The 14,963-nt window shown below is 35.6% G+C and overlaps 1 protein-coding gene across 9 annotated transcripts in view; it reads right to left on the reverse strand.

Moving 5' to 3' along the window:
- Positions 1 to 5,311: 5,311 nt before the first annotated feature.
- The window catches only part of LOC125042979 (ecdysone receptor-like), a 302,029-nt gene continuing 292,377 nt past the window's right edge, over positions 5,312 to 14,963 (reverse strand). For 6 of the 9 annotated variants that reach the window (XM_047638848.1, XM_047638849.1, XM_047638845.1 and 3 more), the window contains 3 exons: positions 11,647 to 11,799; positions 10,249 to 10,471; positions 5,312 to 9,907 (listed from right to left, as the gene is read on the reverse strand). In XM_047638848.1, the coding sequence (XP_047494804.1) occupies positions 9,654 to 9,907; positions 10,249 to 10,471; positions 11,647 to 11,799 (630 nt within the window). In that variant the 3' untranslated portion in view covers positions 5,312 to 9,653. Of the gene's footprint in view, positions 9,908 to 10,248; positions 10,472 to 11,646; positions 11,800 to 12,305; positions 12,453 to 14,963 lie in introns of all 9 variants that reach the window. The other 3 variants (XM_047638850.1, XM_047638847.1, XM_047638853.1) reach the window with 1 other exon arrangement.

A 14,963-nucleotide genomic window follows, 5' to 3' on the forward strand; every position in this document is an offset into this window, starting at 1 on the left:
TTGGAGTTCCTATTCGACACACTTCTTTCGCAACCCTTTCACTCCCGTGCCCGGTTGACCCAAGGTCAACGCCCTTCTTTTCGACCTACATCTCCCTCCTTCGCTACGGCCGGATGGGCCTTGACACTCAGTCAGGCGGAACCAAGCTCCTGGCCTCGAGGGGAGCCGCCACAGACAAAAGGAAACGCCCTCGACCCTGGACAGAGAGACAGAGTCTAGCTTGTAGTGACCGAGTTTTGCAGATTTGTGGCAATGTGTTAGACGGGCCACCAGCACCTCAGACACCAGTTGCAAACACACCATGATCAACAGTCACAAACAGATAGGCTGATGCTTGTTTTCTCTGTGAGAACAAGTAATCTCAGTCTGCCAGCTGGACAAGGTAGCCGAGCCTGATGACCTGGCCTTATTTTCTCACTGAGGGAAATAAGAAGAACATAGAAATAGTTCTTGCTCAGCACCGGGCTGTGTGGGATTTTCTACCCCATCATTTCCTACTTAAGGGTGGCAGTTGAGTGTGCATTTCTGCAACTCATATCCCCATTTCCTCCCTCAGCTGTCTTGGTAAGATGGTAGATGAAATGGTACCAAACCCTGGAAACAGGGACTTGCACATAAGGGGCATGAGCCACCCTCTTAAGCACTACCAACACTTACATCTGTGGTAGCGCGCACTTTCACACACACACACACACACACACACACACACACACACACACACACACACACACACACACACACACACACACATGTATGTATATATATATATATATATATATATATATATATATAAGCGCATATATACATACATACATACATGCATACATACATACATAAACACACTCACACACATATATATATATATATATATATATAAATATATATATATGTATATATATACATATATGTATGTGTGTGTGTTTATTGTGTGTGTATATATATATATATATATATATATACATAAATACAAACAAAATACATAAAAAAAAAAAAAATGAAACCTACACAAGTGGCCTCCAGGTAACTCCAGTGCAGTAATAGATCAGAGACACTTAAAAGCTCTTTCACTAAATCTATTTCTCACTGTTGTGCATCTGCACTGCTGGATATCTTTACCTTTTTTATACACAATTTAGTGTGAACAGGTCTACATACTTTGGATCAGATGTTTGTAGAATGTTATTCATGTTTGGCATCATAAATGACGATCCTGGAACTAGAGCGCTTTGTAAGAATTTGTAGAATAAAAGTTTAAAATCCTATGCTTAATGATGTATAAAGAAGTTAGCCTTTGTTCTAAGATGAAGATTTAACGGTTTCCGGCAAGTCCGCCACGTAACTTGCAACTCCTCGAGTTTCGGATTATCCGAATTCCACAATTGACATCCGTAGATATGAACATCGGCCATTAAATGATAAGGCCTTTGGCTGCCATGGTGTGGCGGAGAACTGATTACGTATCGCATTTGTTCTTACTTTCATATATCTGGTAATACCCTCAAAATTTATCAAAGCACCGTGACATTGCATCAGATGTCCAAGGTGTTTTTTTTTTCATGTTTAACAATGTTTAGAGGTCTTCCAAACATAGATATTTTCACATTATTGTTGTAAAAGTGACTGAGGTTTGGCGAAGCAATAATGAATAAACCTTTATCAGCCTATGTTCATTTGTATATGACTCACATACTGATACCACTTGCCTTAAATCGTGACATGTAGAAGAAATGCATTTGCACGCAGATTTCCTATGCGGCAACCATACTTGGTGTGATGTAGTCTTTGTAGCAATGGATCAAGGTAAACTGAAAATTGTAGGGGACTTAAACTCCGCCTTGCTTGGCACAACCCTGCAGCATGAACTGTTCTGAACATTCATCTTTCCAGCCAACAATAGCAGAGCTTATTATGTAGGCTACATAACAAGTATCAATCGGATTACCAGAGGATATACATCTCTTTTGACAACAAGGGTGAAAAGTTTCCTATGCTACAAATACTTTGGTCGCATCGAGTACATCAAGTTGACATTTGAACCGCGGCTTCGGTAATGCTGTACCGTTTCCAAGACCAGGGAAGAGCATAGCGTTGTTGAATAGTAAGCCTTATAATAGAACTGAAAATTTGAATCTCCATCGTATTTTTAACCATTAGAAATTATTAGTCCAAACTTTTACCTATAATATAAAAACCTCTATTATTGGAAGAATTGGCGCGAGTTTTAAATAACTTTTGTGTATTGGCTTGATAGCAGCTCTATCAAATAAAATATCAGTACAGCCGTGATGCAACAAGGCCAAAAAATATATTACTTGAGATGAGAAATAGTCTTTCGGGACCATGGGTGAAAAGATCGCTATCATTATATGTATCATCCTTCTTTTCTTTGCTGAAACTCCGAACATCAATCCCTTGTTCTTAATGGCGTGACAAAGTGGCAAGAAGAATTTTGTTTAATAGTTTAAAATGTTTAATAGCTTGATGATACCTTGATCTGCTAAATGTTCTTAACTCTGCAAGCTGACTCGAGTTAGGACACCTTGCATTGTTTTCCATATATTATGCCAGAAGATAGATTTTTCCTTAAAAGGCTCAACGAAGTCATTCCAACAAGGCAGACCAACATTCCAACAAGGCAGACCACCTTGCACACCTCTTGGTGGTTAAGGTCACTTCTGCAGATTCTCTTATTATTTCAATTACATCATTATTTTTTCATTTTGATCTGAACATAGATAGCCGCATGACTTGATAGAAAAGGATAAACATATTTCTAAATTGCCAGCCAACAAGTACTTTGTAATTTTCAGTACCTAATGATGATGACAATAATAATAATAATATCAACAACAACAACAACAATACCACTACATGGTCAGGGGCATCATTTTTAGTTTTTTTCGGGGGGAGAGGGGGGATAGCGAGCCAAGTGATCACAATCAGTTACTGGGGCGCTGAGAGCTCCCTTAGAAAAAAAAAAAAAAAAAAAAAAGAGCTGTTCTTGGAGCGTTTTAAGCTACGGCCAGATCTATAATGGTGTAATTCAGGCAAAACATCATGGCAGTGTGAGCCTTGGGGATAGGGCAAGCCAGACCTTGAATGGGGGCAATAAGAGTCTTAAGGGAGCTGACCTCGGTCTGGAAGCCGTTCGGATGTCGTTCTGCACATCGGTAATAATACCACCATACGGTATCAAGAATGACCATGGTGCCTTTGAAAGCAGTAATAAGTAGAAACATCTGTTGGTTGGATGCGTAGTTTGGCTCATTTTACATAGGTACATCTCCATATACTCATGATACCCATATACTACCATGATATGTAAACTTGTAGGTGATTTACTGTAAACACATATGAGTCTCCAAGTAGACTTACAAGTCATTGATATTGTTTTTTTGGAGCGATAAGTGGAATGCCTCACTACAAATGCACATTTGTATATTTTCAGCTTTTATCTCCATGGAAATCAATAAACCGATTATTATTATTATTATTATTATTATTATTATTATTAATATTGTTATTATTATTATTATTATTATCATTATTATTATTATTATTATTATCATTATTATTATTAAAAGCCATCACTCAGGTTTCAAGAAACTCAGGGTAGCAACATTAACATTTAAGATCAATGGCCTTAGGATTACCCACTATCGCCCCATTGATTTTGGATGACAGCTTTATTCATTATTCATTCCATGCAAGTGTTAAAAGAACTTGCTTCAAGTACACTCATGAATTCAGAGGAATGACGATAGATATGCCCTGCTATCCTTTGGTGGTACTGACAGTACATGCATGGACATTATTCAACATTTTTGCCAGAATTCTTTAAAGTCTCAAAATCTCTTAAGTATGTTTCACCCTCAAGAATACCTTCTAGAGGGGAATTTTTGAGGATGATGTACAGTAGATTACAAAACCTGTTGTCCTGTAGAGCAAATACCTTGTCTGTATAATGAGCTGTGTAGTACCCCTCTGATTGCTGTAGTCCTAGTGATCCCTACCCCCTTCTAGAGACAGGTGGCATTACATGCTTCAACATGCACCAGAACCATGACACCATCTCCTTGCTATCTGTCAATGGTTCGACCTGAAAAAAGTACTCCCACTCCATCAGGATCTATGATAATCAGGCCATCTGATGGGTGATTTAGTCTTCCAAGGGATCAGGGCATTTATTAATAAAAGTCCATAAACTTCAGCAAGATTTGATTCTTGATTCTTGACCCTCTTCAACAGTATCCTAGTCCTTCCTACAGACTAATGATCAACACATTTTCTGATATCAATTCTATTTCGTGATGCAGTGTATCAACCATATTCTCAAAAAATATTCGGGTGTGGCTGCTGTACTGTCATGAAGAAAAGGTGGGAGAAATGCACGTTATTTACAGGTGTAGCTTTTCTGAACTACACAAAGTTTATTTATATATGTGTGCATGTATGTATATGTGTTTGTGTGTGTGTGTGCATGTGAGTGAGTTGAGAGAGTGAGAGTGAGAGTGAGTGAGTGAGAGTGAGAGTGAGAGTGAGAGTGAGAGTGAGAGTGAGAGTGAGTGAGAGTGAGAGTGAGAGTGAGAGTGAGAGTGAGAGTGAGAGTGAGAGTGAGAGTGAGAGTGAGAGTGAGAGAGAGAGAGAGAGAGAGAGAGAGAGAGAGAGAGAGAGAGAGAGAGAGAGAGAGAGGGAGAGGGAGAGGGAGAGGGAGAGGGAGAGGGAGAGGGAGAGGGAGAGAGAGAGAGAGAGAGAGAGAGAGAGAGAGAGAGAGAGAGAGAGAGAGAGAGAGAGAGAGAGAGAGAGAGAGAGAATGAGTGAATAAGTGTGTGTGTGTGTAGGTTCATGTGTGCATGCATGTTTGTGAGCATTTAGATTTATGTTACTATTTATGAATCTTATAAGATTCATATTTTACCGACTGATAAGTATGAAATCATACATCGTAATACAACACATGTTAAGGCATATGCATTGCTAAATATCTCCTAATTATATTCTAATCTCCAAAATATGGAAACACTGAACACTGGCTAAGCTACTTGTAAGTTTCATTATCAAATTTTGCATGGCTCTACAGTATACTTAACAGTCAAATGAGGGAAAAAGATCACATTCAAGTTTTCTGTGCATTTTTGAGTTAATGACCTAAATTACATACCTGTAGTTTGTTAACTGCCTTTGATAATTGAGTTCTCATGTCTTGTTCTCCTAATTTGAAACTACTGTATCTAGTGCTTATGTATCTGGATTTTGTTCTTTAGTATCTGGTTATACAGCATTAGGGCATTGTGAATAAAAACACAGTACATAGAGAAACAAGATAATTTTATTATTTTCCAAATTTAATATAAAAAAAATCTTTTCAAAATTAATGATGAGTTGCTCATTTCCAGCAGAAGTTGTCACAATCATTTGGTTAAGCAGGAGCTTGGACGTATAACTGACACCTCATTGGCTTGTGGACATTAGAAACCAACCAATCAAGAGGACAGTGAGAGACATGTATATGGCTTTTCAAAAGTGATTAGGTGATCATTAAAATTCAGCCAATTACTTTTGAAGACACTCTCTCACAGAATACTGTATTGACAATATGGTTCACATAATACATGCAATAGTCTTGTTTTTTAAAAATAATCCAAGAAAATATAATAACAGGATCTCTTCGCTGCATTCACTCCCAATCTATCCGGGTGGATATCCAGCCACAAACCTACCAATTATGGCAACAAGTTGGTTAAGACAGACTATTAATTCTGAAAGACAGAGACAGACTGTATTTGGAAGAAGTATATCTGACTTAATTTGCAGTAGTTAACCAATTCAGTATCTGATTTCTGGACTTGGTTAAAGTTCAGCTTTGCTGGCAAGACAAATATTTAACTGATCTTGGCAGACTGTACAGATGAACTACTAGGTTTTGCTATGTGAGTCTCTTTGAAGTCATTTACAATGTTATTTTTTACATCTCACAAAGCAATTTGATATCCTTCCAAAGAGCACGAAACCAAAATTGTGCTTAAGCAATATATAATCAATATCTAATTGTCCATAGTACATCTTTACAGTAAACAAAAATATAGATTGTGCCATATATTTGTGCATACAGACATTAAAAATTCATACTCTGTCTCTGACAACATGATCATTAAGTGGTTTTCACTATGGGTAAAGTATCACAGAAACCTATGTTATGCTTTGATAATGCTGGTCAAGTGGAAGAGTAAGAGACTGGCAACTTGGCTGTTGTGCTTTGTGCATGAAGTTTATATTCATAAACATTTTATATGAAACTTAACAACAGATACTTTAGATAGTATTAAAGACCTGCACTATGATGGCTAACACTAATTACATCTAAACATCTATAAAATTATTCCATCTAAAAATTCAGACATTGTGTTCAGCCAAATTCAATAAGACATTCTCTTGTACAAAAATGAAATGCATTATCTTATAGCCTGCAAATTACAATCACAGTCATTTTTTATTCCTTTTGATTCTTAACTCTTACAGATCCAAATTGCAGCCCAGCTTGAGCCATGATTAACCAACTTGTTACCCAGACTAAACACCCTTCTATGTGCTGAAAGTGGCTATCAAATAATGAAGATATGAAGATGAGAATAAGCTAAAAGTCTATGGAAGATGACCTTAATTCTACAGTGGTGAAGTCTTTCTGTACTTACACACATTCATTCTTACAACTTTATGCATTTACCTTCCAGACTCGTATTCATTCATACAACATATTCTGTTTGGCAAAACTTGCTTCACAGACAATATTAAAACATTGAAATGTAGCAAACAACCAATATTTAAGGACAAACAACAACATGAGATAATGCACTGGATTCATGATATACAAATATATTTCAGTCTGAAAAAGGGATTTCGTATATAAGGGGATCAATTAAACCACAAATATACACAATATCGCCTATCCAGAACATGAAGTAGATACCATGGTTGGCTCACACAACACAGAGAAGCCAAGGGTGGGGTAATTCCCCAGCTTCAGGGATTTCAGCTATGCCTACTCCTCTCATTTTGCAATTTCAGAGACCTGTTTTCAAATTATTAAAACTTCCTTACTTAGCTATGAAGCACATTTGACAGTGCACAGGCCAAGTATCTGCATTTGAGCGATTTCTCCATTTAATAGTTTTAAAGAGGTGAATGAAATTCTGCAACATGATTCAACTGATATCCCTAAATCTGAGGCATTACAGAATATATGGACAACCTATGCTCCTAAGGTAATAAGTGACAAGACGGGCAATTATAAGCTTTAGTGTGAAGAAGTCGTATTGTCCTTTTTTTACAGCAAAGGAAAATGGACTTGCTTATATTACAACACACAAGCTAAATTGTTCCTGTTGTCACTAGGCAGAATTCCTGAGCCCTTCTGGAAACAGCATTTTTTTTAATAGCACCCTGGACAATTTTTTTTTATTCCTCAGCACCCTACACATTCCCTTAGAATAAGAATTTACTTTAGCTTAATCTATACTATCAGTTGTACTTTTCAGGTAAATTCAAAATTTCTACCAGTTTGCAAAATTACACTAAATATTGTTAAATTTAATTGATAAATTTTGGGATTAGGTTAGGACAAACCAGTGTAACAGGAGATTCACATGTCAAGATGAGGACATAAGACTTCCACTTTGATGAGGCATTGATGCATGACACATCCTGACCTTACTCAATAGGGGAGAAGGTAAAGGGCATTTCTTAGGGTTAGTTAGGGTCTCTGAGATAATATGCACTTTTCCCCTGAATATCCAAGGATGCATACCAATAGGTCAGGGTATTCTTTGATATAATATGATTATCACTGTATAGTTGGCTACTAGTAATTTTCAACTTTCCTTTTATTACTGATAAGGATATAAGGGTCACCACACAGATGCTGGCATTCTAATTTTAAACATTATTGTGAAATCTTTGAAAGGTTCATTTAAAATTGCTTCTAAGAAAAAAAAAAAAAAAAAAAACAACAACATTACTAGTCGTGATTGATGTTTCAAACTTTATATATTCCCAGAAAAAAAAAATTCTGTACCATTCATCCACATAATGTACTACAGATCTTTCTTATCCATCTAGTACTAAGATCTTATCTTTGTACCACAGATCAGTCAGATACTCTGAAGTGACCCATGACTGACCAGCTAAAAGACCAGCTCTGCACAATGCCATATATACTTACCCCTAAACTGATGGATTCACACTGATTATCCACTGCAATACACATTTCACAGGAGCAACTTGCAAAACCCATTTCACTTCCTATATACACTTTTTTACACAACCTTCCACAGGTAAGGGCAGGGATATTGGTATATGAATACACTTTATAGCAGTATTAATAACATTACACAATAATATTAACATAATAATATTTTCAATAATCTACTACTTGTAAGGACGGCATACCAGCTCATTAAATTAACAAGTAAGGAGTCATATAAAAATATGGATCAGAAGACATCGCACTGTTCCTTTGTGTTTTAACTTTCACTCTCCTCAGTCCCTCAGGAGCACCTTGAGAATAAGATAGGAAACTGAAGCTTGACTGTAAGCAAGGCACGTGGAGTTCGTTGCCTGCCAAATCGTGGCTCGCTCAGTTATCTGGGCAACATTACAGTATAGCCTTAATTATTACTAAATATTAGCTACCAGGCAATATTCTGCAATATATGTATATATTTAAATATATAAGTATCCACAAAGAGACTCATGTACACAGAGGCATTCACAAAACTGGGTGACATATTTTGCTCTTCTGTGAGAATAGACACCAATTAGTTTTTTGAGATTTATGTATTTTAACTTCACTCATAAAAATGATTTCTGGAAGTAACTGATTTTGAGTGCAAATTTTCTGTTACTGGATATGTAACTGTTCTTAAGCATCTTTGGCATCACAGAATAGTAATATTCAAACTTTTAATGACAAAATTTTGCCTAAAAAAATAAATTATTTTGAGCCCCCAAAGTTAAAAAAAAAAAAGAGAAAAAAATATAACTACATCCCAATCATACTAATGCACTCAACACAACTAAACTGACAAAGAAATACATGAACACACACACACACACACACACACACACACACACACACACACACACACACACACACACACACACACACACACACACACACACACATACAATTACCTAAAATCCACCTACACATCATTTATTCATGCTGACCCATACAAAAAATGTTTTTACAGTGTAGTGAAAAATTCGCACTATATCACATAGTGGCTCTTTAACATGGGTGACAATAAGAAAGGCTATACTGTTGTCATGGTACCCCTTAGACTCACTGGGCACATTATCATATAATCAACATTGCACTGGTGGCGGACTGCACGGCACTGTCAAAACGGCGGCCTAACTCAAAAAACAGGTCAGGTGGCTGAAAGTGGGCCGTGGGCATCAGTGTGAAGCCTTTACCACAGCATTATCAGTCTCTCACTCACAGCCTGCAGGTACATAGTGTAGGGACCACCCACCACCCCTAGGTGGCTCACAACCTTCCTCTCGCAGCTGCAGAGGCCACCTCCAGAACATGGCACCTGGGAAGTGGTGGTGGCACAGCTTGAATAGGGCTGTTACATTGGATACCCCATTGTTTATTTAGGTGTGACGTCCCATATCTCATTCAAGAGGTCTGGAAGCCTCTTGTCTGTTAATTGAATACGGTAGCACATCTCTGAGTTCAGATTCCCTAGGGTTCGTAGTTCTGTAAGAACATTTAACAACTTTCCTATCATTATTGAGTATGAGCTCAAAGCACGTTTGTTTGCCACATACGCAATCAGTGCATTCAGGTATATTTCTTGAAGCTTTTGCACCTTGTAAGCCTCACGGAGGAATGGTCTATCAGCTGAAAGAAGACAATAGAAAACAAAATTAGAATTAATACACCCATTAAATGCTATCTTTCCTATGTAATCTGCTGATGACAAAAAATGCAGCTGCACATGGAAAAGGACTGTTTTGACATATCAGATGTGATACTGTCTCACCCACTTTAGTCATTAACTATAATAATTGAATTAACATGACTCAATTTCAAGATATAGTAGAAATATACTTGATATAAAAAACCTTTAGAATGAGAAACTAATTTTTAACTCCACAAAAGATTATTACTTGGATATAACCTCTTTTTGCAAAACAAGCAACCTTATGATCTAAGTCTAATGAGCATAATTATATATCTACCTGAGAAGATGGACATAGCTGCTAGCAGGGCATACTCAGCATTATCCACTTTCATTCGACACATATTACGACAGAAGCGAAAGAGCATAGGAGCTGAGAATCCCAAGCCTGCCGTTTCATACTCAGATTCTGTGTATGGGTAGCTGTTTCCAAACACGATAGAATTGGTCTTTGCGTCATAACGACGTGCAGCTCGAAGCATCATAACTTCTGATGAACATGCCTGTAATGAAAATGAAAAAGTTAGTGTTATGTATTAACTATTATTCTATATCAAAATAGTAACTTGAGAATAAGTAACAAAAATACAGAGAAAATATATTCATAAACTTAACTAATCCAAAACTAATCCTTCAGGAGCGTGATACAACTTATAAATGTAAATGTGATTATGTGAAATAAATATTATGTCTCATGAATAAAATATAGAGCAAAAAAAAAAATTGAAGTGATAAAATAAAATTCATACTAATAAGCTTACTGAAAGATGCAAAATAGTATCTAAGTTATTATTTTTTTCTTACTTGTTTCTTTTAAGAAAAATCCTAAATGCTTTGATTCATAAAAATCTTTGATCAATAAAAACCTGCAGTAAATATAGGTTGCAATTCAAATTTAGCTAGTAAATTCAGCACATTACATAAAACAACCAGTGGAGTACTATACCTTAATTTTCAGTCCTGTGTATTTTGTCACTGATCAAACAAAAATTCACAGAACTTACTCTGTCTTTCAGCATAATGAACAGATACTCCTTAAAAGTAAATTACATCTAAACATGCATGTGGAAGGCTTGCAAAGAGAGGCCAATATTGGTATTAAGATATCATGTTTGGGTAACTCTATAGAAATTTAGATGGATGTAAATACTTGAAACTCCATATCCTTTCAGATATGGTAGCATCAAATAGAACACAATCACAAAGCTCATTAATTCAAAAAAACATAAAAGTCATAATTTGACCATTTGACGAATCTAAATAAACAGAATATGATAATTTGCCCACATCAGTCATACTTGTCATTTCTTTCAAAATACTTATTTATTGTGATATCCACTGATTAAAATAGATCCCATCTATTTCAACATATTGTTCCTATTTTTACACTAAAAAAATAATTACAGTATTTTAAAACCAAGTATATGTATACTTTCAATTAATACACTAAATTTACCAATAGATAATATTGAAAGCACTCTGTAAGCCTCCCAGTATCTCTTCCTCAAAGAACGATGTTCAACTTTTACTTACCTAGTGGATCTACAGCAACTGCAACTCATTATCAAGTGTTTTCAAATACAGTCTGCATGATATGCAAAAAAATTCTAAATCCTTATCCTTGTTTTATATCCTATGCTTACCTCCCCCTTTAACCCTTTTCTACAGAATTATCTACCTTGAGGAGTGTAATCTGGTCCTCCCTGAGAAGGTCACCAAACCCAGTCAGGCGCTTGGAGAACTCTATGATCAGTTCTACTGTCAAGATGGTCATCTTAGTGATGTGTTCGAACTTGGGATCTTCAGAGTCGGCGTCAGATATTCCAATTTCCTAGAAGGAGCCAAAGGAACCACTTACTTACAAGAGCTGCTTCAATTTCCTTAAAACTGATGGTGGCAGACATGGAGAAAATCATTACCAGCGCTGATTATCGTCCCTGGATTATTTGCAATGAGTATGAACTTTAACTGAGCAAACTGGTGGAAAAAAATAATGACATGTGGATGGAAACATCATCACGTCACAGGTTTCTGCATCTCTAAAATAAGAGTTACTCTTAAATTAGTCTAGAATGCACTTCGTTGTCACAGACATAATCATCAAACTGTGAATGACTTTCTCCAATTGGGTCTCTGTTGTCCGGGAGGCTCCAAGGATCTCTGAAAGGAAGACTCCTGGGTTTCTTTCAGTCATCAGATTTACCAACACAACCTATCTCAACTTAATAGGTTTCTTCTACACTGTTTAGGTTTTGTAAACCCAGCAGTCTCCCAAAGGCCATAAGAAAAAAAAACAAAAATTAGTTTCCCCCATACTAAATTTGCTCTTCGATACACCTTGAGCAGTGAAATCTTATCTTCTTGCTGAAGAGTAGAGAAGCCTGGCAGTTGCTTGGAGAATTCTACTATGAGCTGAACTGTGAGGAGCGTCATCTCGGTAATTTCCTTGAATTTCATGTCACTTGCCTCACCCTCGAAGCAAAACTGAAGAAAGGAAACAGAAGCCATATGGCAAGGAAATGACCCAAATGATTCACAAGAAACAAGGGAACACAACAATCTTAGTGTTCAATTCATGAATATAAGGCAGTGGTATATGTACATGTCTTGTTAGTCAGAGCCCTGTATATATAATGAAATATATCTTTCAGAGAGTAATAGGTGCTAAGTGAATTTATGAGATGAAATAAACTAAAAGAAGTATATAGCTTACTGAACTACCCACTCAAGTTAACTAATATAAAAAATGCAATAGCTCCTTTGTCTTCTTTGAGTTTGCATTCAGGCAAAACCTATTTGCATTAATGAAAATAAAAATAAACAATATATATAAAAAGGCTTATATTCATATCCCATATGACTTCTATTCTCATGCACACCACATGCATACACTGGAAAAAGGTTTCTTAACATACAAATACACAAAACCATAAAACAACTTCCAAAAACAAGTCAGTAATCTAAAGACACTCAATGAAATCTCTTGCTCTTAATCAAGTATTCTTGTTTTACATTACTATTATTTTTTTCAGTAAACTCTTCAGAAGTTCTTCTCATTCTCCTATCTTTCATCCATGCAGTCCTAGCACCCCTGGCATCATGCATTCTTCCACTAAATCATGGTGTAATTGGAAACTTCCATATGGCATGGATATGACAAAGGCCTAAATAGTAGTCTATTCTCAAAAGATCCCAAAGCTTCCATCTAGAGTGAAGACTTGATGTGTTGGGTATGTGTCATTTGTACTTTTGTTTACTACTCACCAGACAGAGGGAAGCAATTACTGAATACAGGCAATATGTTCATTGGTAATGCTCGAACTTTTCCTTTACTTATCTATGTATTTTTTCATAATGTTATTAGACCACACCATTAGTCAAACACATATTTGCAGTTAATACAATAAGACATCCATTTCTAAATCACACATGAATCTACGAGGCAGTGAGTATTTGAGATACTAAAGAAATCTACATTGAACATGGAGTGAGCAGAAGATAAATAAAATTCTTTACCACTAAACTGATAATAATTACTGGATACACATCTAATAAAGCATTACATTTGTTTTATATATAAAAAAAAAAAGCTGTATGACATATTTTGGGTGTGATCTTCAAACAAATATAAACATGCATAGAAAGAGAAATAATGAACATGCTTAGACATCCAATCACTGATAAAGATGAAGAAGACAAAGAATGAAGAGGAGGCAGAAAAGGTAAGTAGAAGAAAAAATGCACAGTTAAACAAGGTCAAATGACATGAGGGTCAATGGCAGGAAAAAGTACATATTACTGTCTATGTAAGTGTGTGTCTCTTTGGCTTTACAATAAAAGCATGGGCACTCTGTTGTTCACAATTATCATGCACAATCAGCAAATCTATGCAGTTTTCCAGATAAATCCATATAATGTCAATATGGGTGAAAATGATAATGAAAAATATAATGATAGTGCAACTGACTTCCAAATATTTGCAGTAATGTAGAGAAGAATAACAGCAAAACGACAAAACAGCCACTAGATGCAATTTCTCATATGATATGTATGTCTGACATAATAAAATTATGCAAATGAGGGTAATCAAAATTGGTCACAATTTTCATTACTGAGGGCATCTGTAGGTTTTATAGATATCAAGCATTGTTATTTCTTACAAAGAATGAATTCTTACTACTATACAGAAAATTCACAGAAACCAAATGAATTCTGAATAGTGAATGAATGACATTCAACATTACCTAATGACAGAAAATAAGCTATATACTTTTTCACTGTTTACTGTAGTCTCATTCCTCATATTTTTTTCAATTCATAATGGTAAAAAATCTGGTAGTCTGAACATTAAAACACAATCTATCCAATCTTTTGTATAAAATCGGGTTTAGAAAGTTTCATTTTATTTAAAATGTTTTACAAATCATATATCATGTTTTAAATATGCTTTCCTTTTTCCATGTTTGCTTCCTCAAAATTCTTTCAAAATATTTCAAATTAATGAATAAAGACAATTCTAAAAAAAATTTATTTTCTTCATTTCAAATAAAAAAATACCATCATTGATTCAACTAATGCATTTCTTTAAATCAACCAGGCATTCTTACTCCCACATTTCCTCCCCTTTACCAAGAGTTACCTGGATATGTTTTACACCTCTGTATGGCCTTTGGGAGCTGCTAAAATCATTACAAAACACTAGTATTTATAACACATTATTTTATGTCACTCTAGTATCATGCCCATACATAAACCTCTCAGTTCTCGTATAAGCACTCAACAGGTCCTCTTTCATGCTTTATGTCCTCTGTAATTTAAGTCACTCAAGAGACATATTTCTACTCTTCACCCAGGGCTTGGTAGTATATGGGCTTGAAGATAATAATCTGACATATATACATATATAATACATATATATATATATATATATATATATATATATATATATATATATATATAATTATATTACATATATATATCATATGTATATTATAT

The sequence above is a fragment of the Penaeus chinensis genome, chromosome 33 (assembly GCF_019202785.1).
Source record: "Penaeus chinensis breed Huanghai No. 1 chromosome 33, ASM1920278v2, whole genome shotgun sequence".
NCBI classification, from domain to species: domain Eukaryota; kingdom Metazoa; phylum Arthropoda; class Malacostraca; order Decapoda; family Penaeidae; genus Penaeus; species Penaeus chinensis.